This window comes from Oncorhynchus clarkii, unplaced genomic scaffold (genome assembly GCF_045791955.1).
Source record: "Oncorhynchus clarkii lewisi isolate Uvic-CL-2024 unplaced genomic scaffold, UVic_Ocla_1.0 unplaced_contig_2111_pilon_pilon, whole genome shotgun sequence".
In the NCBI taxonomy this organism is placed as follows: Eukaryota; Metazoa; Chordata; class Actinopteri; order Salmoniformes; family Salmonidae; genus Oncorhynchus; species Oncorhynchus clarkii.
In genome coordinates this window covers 281,537-290,765 of record NW_027260994.1, presented here as the reverse complement: position 1 = coordinate 290,765, position 9,229 = coordinate 281,537, and the positions used below count along the sequence as shown (strand labels likewise).

The window sequence follows — 9,229 nt, the reverse complement described above, 5'->3', positions numbered from 1 at the left end:
CACCCCTAGTGCCCCTCATCACCACAAACAACTTCAATGATGGCAGTCTCAGACTAAAGTATGCGGTGAACGACAGCAGCTGAAGAATTTAGTGTGAGTCCTCAGGCTAGCTCAGGATCAGATCTCTGTAAAATGAACAAATTGTCAGTCAAGCCAGAATAGAAATAATGGAATACGAATGCACAAGTAAAGAATATAAAACCTATGGGACACAGACACTTATGAGGTGTTTGTGGGGAGTGTTGACATACAATAACGTTTGTAACAATGTAACAACCAATATTTTAATGAGATTTGCGACCAAAAATATTTTTTGGGGGAAAGGTATGGTATAAATAATAAAATTCTCCTCAGAGCACTGCATGACATTGAATCGATGAGTTACTATCCCAAAAAATTGCTTGTGTCCCATAATATTTTATACTAACTTTCACTATTGAGTACTTTCTAATGATTTCATTTCTCTGGATGGTGTAGAAGGTTCCAAAGACCAGAGAGCCTCTCTTCCTGTCCACATGCAGCACATCCTGGAAGATCCACTCCCTAAGCAGTGGTGTTAAATATATAAAAAATAATAGTAAAGCTACATTTTAAACTGTAGAGTATAAACTCAGCAAAAAAAGAAACGTCCTCTCACTGTCAACTGCGTTTTCAGCAAATGTTTAAATATTTGAATGAACATAAGATTCAACAACTGAGACATAAACTGAACAAGTTCCACAGACATGTGACTAACAGAAATTGAATAATGTGTCCTTGAAAAAAAGTAACAGTCAGTATCAGGTGTGGCCACCAGCTGCATTAAGTACTGCAGTGCATCTCCTCCTCATGGACTGCACCAGATTTGCCAGTTCTTGCTATGAGATGTTACCCCACTCTTCCACCAAGGCACCTTCAAGGGAAATGGCCCTAGCCCTCACCCTCCGATCCAACAGGTCCCAGACCTGCTCAATTGGATTGAGATCTGGGCTCTTCGCTGGCCATGCAGAACACTGATATTCCTGTCTTGCAGGAAATCACACACAGAATGAGCAGTATGGCTGGTGGAATTGTCATGCTGGAGGGTCATGTTAGGATGAGCCTGCAGGAAGGGTACCACATGAGGGAGGAAGTCTTCCCTGTAACGCACAGAGTTGAGATTGCCTGCAATGACAACAAGCTCAGTCCGATGATGTGACACACCGCCCCAGACCATGACGGATCCTCCACCTCCAAATCGATCCCACTCCAGAGAACAGGCCTCGGTGTAACGCTCATTCCTTCGACGATAAACGCAAATCCGACCATCACCCCTGGTGAGACAAAACCGCTACTCGTCAGTGAAGAGCACTTTTTGCCAGTCCTGTCTGGTCCAGCAACGGTGGGTTTGTGCCCATAGGCGACATTGTTGCCGGTGATGTCTGGTGAGGACCTGCCTTACAACAGGCCTACAAGCCCTCAGTCCAGCCTCTCTCAGCCTATTGCGACCAGTCTGAGCACTGGTGGAGGGATTGTGCGTTCCTGGTGTAACTCGGGCAGTTGTTGTTGCCATACTGTACCTGTCCCGCAGGTGTGATGTTCGGATGTACCAATCCTGTGCAGGTGTTGTTACACGTGGTCTACCAATGCGAGGATGATCAGCTGTCCGCCCTGTAGCGTTGTCTTAAGCATCTCACAGTACGGACATTGCAATTTATTGCCCTGGCCACATCTGCAGTCCTCATGCCTCCTTACAGCATGCCTAAGGCACGTTCACGCAGATGAGCATGGACCCTGGGCGTCTTTTTTTGTGTGTTTTTCAGAGTCAGTAGAAATGAATAAATCATAGAGAATTCTGTTTGAATGGGTTCTATGAATTCTAATTTTGGGACTCAGAAACTCATTGCAACTGGCATGTGAATAGACAAGTGTTTTTCTAGGCAGCATTTGATGTAAATGATAGATAGTTCAATAAAGCCCTCTATAAAATCAACAATATTAAATCCAACCACCTACCATTCCAGTCAGCACTCTCCCTCCTTGTACCTGCTGGGTCGCCCGGTCCATTTCCCGGGGCCAGGGGTGCACTGGCATCTGGGAACCTGTTGCTGTGCTCTTGTTTTTATTTTACCTTTATTTAACTAGGCAAGTCAGTTAAGAACAAATTCTTATTTTCAATGATGGCCTAGGAACAGTGGGGGCAGGGGCAGAATGACAGATTTGTACCTTGTCAGCTCAGGGATTTGAACTTGCAACCTTTTGGTTACTAGTCCAACTCTCTAACCACTAGGACACTAGGCTACCCTGCCGCCCCAGGGTCCTGGGTCCATGTCTATGTTCAGAAAGAGGTCATCGTTGTGCTATTCTATGCACCTTCCTCCTCTTTCCTGCATCCAGGTAAGAGAGGAGCCAAGCAACGAGCTCTCAATCACCAACAGGCTTCGCTCACCCAGGCATCTGTCCAGAGCTTCCTGAATTCTTAATTGCTGTTCTTTGGTTCACCACTGCACCAATACAAATTCATGAGGATGTTTAAAATCCTCCTTATACATTATCAATGACTCAGGGCTCCCGAGTTGCACAGCGGTCTAAGGCACTGCATCTCAGTGCTAGAGGCATCACTACAGACCCTGGTTCGATTCCAGACTGTGTCACAACCGGCCGTGATTGAGAGTCCCATAGGGCGGTGCACAATTGGCCCAGCGTCGTTAGGGTTTGGCCGGAGTAGGCCATCATTGTAAAAAATAATTTGTTCTTAACTGACTTGCCTAGTTAAATAAAGGTTAAATTAATCAAATCGACTCTGGATCAAGCCAGCTGAACTAAATACACAACCATTACACACAAAGGGTAGTGTTCAATGTGGAAACCATCCAAACTGTTAAAAACACAGACCTTGAACGAGATGGAGCTCGAGTAATTGACAAATCTTAATCTGACCTCCACTTCAAGTTAATAAACCCGATTAGCTTCAGTCGAATACACCATGGCGGCTACAAAAAGGCGACATTACATGTGGCATTTTCACACGTGCTCGAACAATAGCCACAAAAAAAGCCTCCAAGAAACAGCTTGCTTCACAAAAAGCTAGCACCATTAGCCAGGATCATGAGGACCTGTCCCTTCCCGAGGCCTTACTGCCAACCTCATCCTCTATTGAAGAAATTATTTGAGCTGAGATCCCAATGTACAGAACTCAACATCAAACTAGATGGCATTAACTTTCAGCTCAGTGCAATAGGGGGCAAAGTGACAACCCTGGAAAATGCCCTGCCTGCCATCAATAACAAGATAGCCCTCAATGTGGGGTGCCTGGATGAGGCAGAGAGGGAGATTCCTATCCATTGAAAACTCACTGGCAGATGCTATGGAAACAATAACCTCTGCTAAAAAGAAAATGTAGCATCTGGAAAATAAAACAGAGGAGTGCATTTAAACCGGAATAACTGTCTTTTATTAAACATGGCCGAAAAAGAAAACAGCCACAGATCCGCTACCTGCAAGACTGACTCCCTGAGTGGCTCCACCTATCCCCCGACAGGCCCATAGAACTGAAGAGAGCTCACCGAGCACGGAGGTCTCCACCAGCAGCCGCCGCGCCCAACCACCATACACTTCCTGAGATTCATCAACAAGGAACGAGTGCTACAGGTATCGAAAATCCACGCCATCACAGTGGGGGAAAGCCAAACTCACCTTGCTCCAGGACCTTTCAGCTGGAACACGCCAAAAGCACCTAGAGTTGAACAAACCTTAACTGACCGAGGCATTTTCAGGGGATGCAAATACCCAAACGAGTTCAGGATTCGTCACCAAGGAGCCCTGCGACACTTCAGAACTCATGATTACTGAACAGAAATACTACGAGTATAGCAATTGGCCTAGCAGATTGTTTGCATACCAATTAAAAAGAGCAGCCAGTGTACAATCATGGCCATCCGAACAGCTGATGACAAGGTCACATATGATCCAAATAAGATATAGGTCACTTTTCATGATTTGTACTGAAAAAATATACAGATGCAGAACTCCATTAATTTCTAGAGAATCTCGCTACCAAACTATCAGAGACAGACCAAGAAGATCTCAACTCCCCCCTCACCCACGAGGAGGTCCGCGAGACAATCATCTCCATGACACCTAACAAGTTCCCAGGCCCAGACGCATTTCCCAGGGTTCTACAAAGCTTTTTGGCCCCAGTTTAGCCCTATTTTCATGCCAATGCTGGATGATCTTTGCAAACATGGAGCTCTCCCAGACTATGTACACAGCCCGTATTACAGTGTTGCTTAAAATAGACAAGGACCGTCTCTCCTGCTCATCCCGTTGGACTTCGACTACTAAATAATGACCAAATTGCTTGCCAAAAAACTAAACACTCTTCTTCCCAAAATAATAAAACTGGATTAATTTGCGGCAGGTAATGTTCTGATAAGATTCGCCGTCTTTTTGATATTATAGACCAAGTAAATGCACAGAAGACCCCTGTCCTGGTGGATGGAGTGGACCGATCTGTTCTCAGTCTGGCCTCAAACCTTATGGCATTTCGATGAGAATATAGGGTCTTCATTCATTGAATGATGTCTACTAATGGTCTGAACTCTGACAGATTCTCTTTGGGACGTGGTACAGACATGGACGCTCGCTGTCCGATCTGCTCTACTTGTTAGGGGCGGAGTTGATGAGGAGAAATCCAAGTATTATGGGTGTCTACATAGCCAACGCTGAGAAATCTCTCCCATTTTAGACATAATTGCTCAGTAAGGCAAGTTTTCAGGATATAAGATACATTTGAACAAATCCAATGTTTTCTCTCTCAATATTCCTGACTGGCGCAGCGGTCTAAGGCACTGCATCTCAGTGCAAGAGGCGTCACTATAGTACCTGGTTTGAATCCAGGCTGTATCACATCTGGCCGTGATTGGGAGTCCCATAGTGCGGTGCACAATTGGAGGAGCAAGAATGATCTCCGAACCTGGACTAGTTTAGTCGTCAAAATCAATGTGATCCATATGAACATCCTCCCTAGACAGAACTATTTATTTCAGATGCTCCCATGCTATCTCCCAGTTTCTTTTTTCAAAACAACTAACCAAAGCATCACCAAATTTATATGGGGCAATAAAAAACCTAGGATCAAGTTCTCCACTCTGTTGAAACCTGAATCTAAGGGTGGTCTTGCCCTTCCCTGCCTTCAATTGTACTAATGGTCTGCCCAAATTCACAACATGTTAACATGGATCACAAACAGACAAGACTATGTGGATTCAGACAGAGGCCCAATTGCCTTGAAGCTTAATTATATTCACTAATAACTTTAGTGAAATGGGCAGGTAGCCTAGTGGGGCAGGTATGGTAAGGTAAGGTAAGCCTAGTGGTTGGAGCGTTGGAGCGTTGGGCCAGTAACCAGAAGGTTTCTAGATTGAATCCCCGAGCTGACAAGATAAAAAAATCTGTCGTTCTGCGCCTGAACAAGGCAGTTAAACCTACTGTTCCCCGGTAGGCCGTCATTGTAAATAAGAATTTGTTCTTAACTGACTTGCCTAATTAAATAAAGGTTCACAAAATAAAAGCCTAAACTTGTGATTTATGACACCCCACTATGGACTTCAAGAAATGCCTTGGCATTTCCTCCCAAATATGCTCTCACACGCGTATAGTATGCAACCCAGACTTGACAAAAGCCCTGAGTGATGCCAACGTTCAACTTTGGCATACTCTAGGGTTCAGGACCTTTTCAGACCGGTTTCATCAGAACACAACCTCACTGAAATACTCTCAAGAACTCTGCAGTGAATTCAATGTGCTAAGATCCAATTTAAATATCTTCAAATTAGACACGTAATTTCGTCATGTCACTTCCAAGAGAAGGTTTAGAGCTCAGCTCAATGAAGTTGAGACCCTTCTTGCTACAGCACAATCCATCAAAGGCAAAATCTCCTATATCTTTAGACTCCCATCTGAGAATGTGGGCTCTTCCTTTACTCCTTTGAAAATAATCTGGGAAAAGGACCTTTGTCTGACTATCAGTGATGAGTTATGGACGGATGTTTGCGACAGGGTATACTGCTCCTCTACTAATATAAAAATGAAATAATCTATTTTTTTTTTTTAAATGTTGTACAAATTGTATTACACCACAGTGAGACTCCATAGAACGAATACAGACATTTCTCCTGATTATAAAAGACGTACATCTGAAAGCAGTGGAGGCTGCTGAGGGGAGGACGATTTGTAACAACTGGAATGGAGTAAATGGCACACAGAAAACATGTGTTTGATACCATTCCACCAATTCTGCTCCAGCCATTACCACGAGCCCGTCGTCCCCAATTAAGGTGCCACCAACCTCCTGTGTCTGAAAGTGGATCTTACATGCATGCATTTTGGCATTGCGGGGAGACGGACAGATTTTGGCAATCTATACATACTGCTGCATAGAAAATACTAGATGTAGTTTGATATGACCCCGTGGCCATCTTCTTAATGCTTAGCAGGACTTTGTTCTTGATCTAAACAGAGAAAATGTGTTTATGACTATCACATACTTTGCTAAAAAAAAATGTATTCTACCAAGGTGAGCTTCTAATTCCTGTCCTACATTTAAAATGTGGATTGACCAGATTGTTGACTTTCTTCCTCTTGAAAAGCTCACTTGTGACACACTACTCAACTATATTTCAAACTGGACAGAAATGTGTGTATATACATGCTGTAAAAACAAGTTATTTGCTCGTTGTCTCAGTTAAAGCTGGAAATAGCTAACACGTTCACGGATAGTGCTGCTGCAAATATGTTGTTTATTTTTGCCACATCTGTGAATGTGGATTGTTTTGTTTGTTGATTGAAAAACAAAACGTAAATACTTCCAATAAAACAATACAGAAACACACGGACCCAGTCTTCATATGAAAACCCCAATAGTGTGGAACCATTCCCCTTACAACTAGGGACAGGAATTATTCCCGGGTCTGGTCACATGGTGAGGGAAAACTCCTGGCCCTGCCTATCATTATTGTGAAGTTGCCCCTAGATGCTGATCTTGGGGCAGTTCTGCATTTTTTTTAGGACAAATGTTTAAGGTTAGGATTGGGGAGAGGAAACTGATCCAAGATCTGTACCTAGGGGAAACTTCACCTTGGAACACTCAGGGCAGCACAACGTCCTGTGGCCTGCCACCAGTGTGGACAAGGAGATGCTTCTTCATGTGGCCAGACTGGGTGAAGCACTTCCCACAGTAGACACATTGAAACGGTTTCTCTCCGGTGTGCACCCTCTCGTGCATCTTCAGCTGGTGGCTGTGGGAGAAGCGCTTGGTGCAGTGGCTGCAGCCGTACGGTTTCTCCCCTGTATGGACCCGCATGTGCCTCTGCAGGTGCGCCGGCTTGGGGAAGGGCTTTCCACAGAGGTTGCACCGGAGCTGCCTCTGGGTGGAGTGAGATGTCAGCTGTTGTGGCTGCTTTTCTATGCCTTTCGGTGAAGAAGTGGAGCCTCTGTTGAAATTCGGGAAGTGGACTGGCTTCCCTCTTCGGGGAACCTGGTGGAGAGTAACCCTTGGGGATGAAAAGCTGTTTCGGTTGGACAGTCCATTGAAATCTGGCAACTTGGACCTTGATCCTACAGTTGTCCCTTGCTCCGCATGTTGAGTGTCAGGGGGACACTTTGTCTGTCCAGACTCCATTCCTCTGTTGTCCACAAGCTGCCTGCTGTCTGAACAAACCTCTCCAGATGTCACTTGGCCAGTTATGCTCCATTCTGAACTCATATCTGCCTCCACTTTAATGGGAACTGAGTCCACCAGCACCACATCAGGCACCCAGTCCAGAGAGCCCAAAGCAGACATGTAGACCCCAGAGTTACCAGGCACCCCTCTCCTCTCTGGATGTTCAGACAGCCTCTTGGAGTCTGGCCCTAAATTATGAGGAGCATTCACAGTTGGGTTGTCAGTCTCTTGGTTCTCTGTCCAATGGGACAGGCTGTATTCTATGGGTTGATGGTCAGTTTCCCAGGTCACACCCTCAGCAACCTGATGGTCCTGTCTTGCTCTGTTGTATTGTGACGCTGGATGCTGGAACGTCTGGTTTTCAGGTTCTATATTGAGTGAGGTGTCTGGAGCTCTGTGTCTGTTGCCCTGCTGGTCCAGAAGGTCTGTGGGTTCAGTAGATGATGAAGAACCTGGTTCTGGCACAATTATCTTCTCACTGCTCTCACTGACTGGTTGGACAATCTCTGAAATGAGTCAACGTAAAGCACAGCATCAGCTTCCTATAGTGGAGACTGATTCTTCTTTGCCTTATTTATTAGTTATGAATAATGACTAAGAAGTTAATCAAATACGGCAATAAACATTGAAGGCTTTACTCAACATAAAGTGTATATTGTATGGACTTGATAAGTTGAACAAAAATACCTTCCGGGCTGCTGGTGTCAAGGTTCTCCATTTTGATAAGAGGCATCTCTTGCATATCTGCCATCTGTTTTGTATTCATCAGAAACAATTTATTAGAAAAACTCCCCCACCACCATTTGAAATATGAAGAAAAAAAAAACTAATACATTTGGGCGTGTGTATGACAACTGACCGGCATGCCCACATCCTTGTCTGTCGCTGTGAGTCCTGCGTCTCTCCAGTTGCAGGCATCCTGCGTAAAATTTCTCCCTTTACGCTCGGCACAGCGATTCTCCACTGCACCAGAAAAGAGAAACCCTCAAACGTTATATATTATACATTACCCATTATTTTTTTACGTTTTCAAAGATGGTAAAAAAACAAAACAATATCCAAGTATGCCTGTTGACTTTCCTTGGAAGCTCCCTCTTGCTCGGGCAACAAGATCTGTGTCCCGCCTGCTGACATTGTGTCGGAGGGCTCCGAATTTCTCTGCGCTCCGTCGAGAATTCTGGAATTTTGTCAGCAGCAACTTCCTCCGCAGGTTATCGATTTCTTTCTGGCTATGGGAAATTTCCAAAAGTAAGGCAGCATGGCCATCATCTACAAGTTTGCAGATTTCGGCAACGGCTGCATTCGCCAAAACCTCGACGATGGAGGCTAGCTGAGCGTTAAAGGCGACTGTATCGTACATGTCCTTTGCACTATGTCAATGTTAAACACTTATGTTATAGTAATTTGAAACTAAGTGCTCAGTCAACGTCTTGAGACTACACAGTTAAGGCCATAGACGTTACACTATTTTTTATAAACAAACATTTTCGGCTACTTCCTGGATAATTTCTCCGAAATAAAGGCTGGCTTTTCAAAATAAAGGTCGCT

At 44.6% G+C, this 9,229-nt stretch overlaps 1 protein-coding gene across 2 annotated transcripts; it reads right to left on the bottom strand.

Annotated features, from left to right (window-relative positions):
* Positions 1-6,738: 6,738 nt before the first annotated feature.
* Positions 6,739-9,199, bottom strand: LOC139402967 (zinc finger protein with KRAB and SCAN domains 1-like). 2 transcript variants are annotated; one of them, XM_071146784.1, is made up of 3 exons: positions 8,541-9,199; positions 8,369-8,432; positions 6,739-8,187 (listed from the first exon to the last, which is right to left on the bottom strand). In XM_071146784.1, the coding sequence occupies exons 1-3, from the start codon at positions 8,544-8,546 to the stop codon at positions 7,106-7,108; spliced, it is 1,152 nt and encodes a 383-aa protein (XP_071002885.1). In that variant the 5' UTR covers positions 8,547-9,199; the 3' UTR covers positions 6,739-7,105. The 2 variants fall into 2 exon arrangements, with proteins under 2 accessions (XP_071002885.1, XP_071002884.1); XM_071146783.1 differs by lacking the exon at positions 8,541-9,199 and having other exon boundaries at positions 8,369-8,527.
* Between the last annotated feature and the right edge of the window lie 30 nt (positions 9,200-9,229).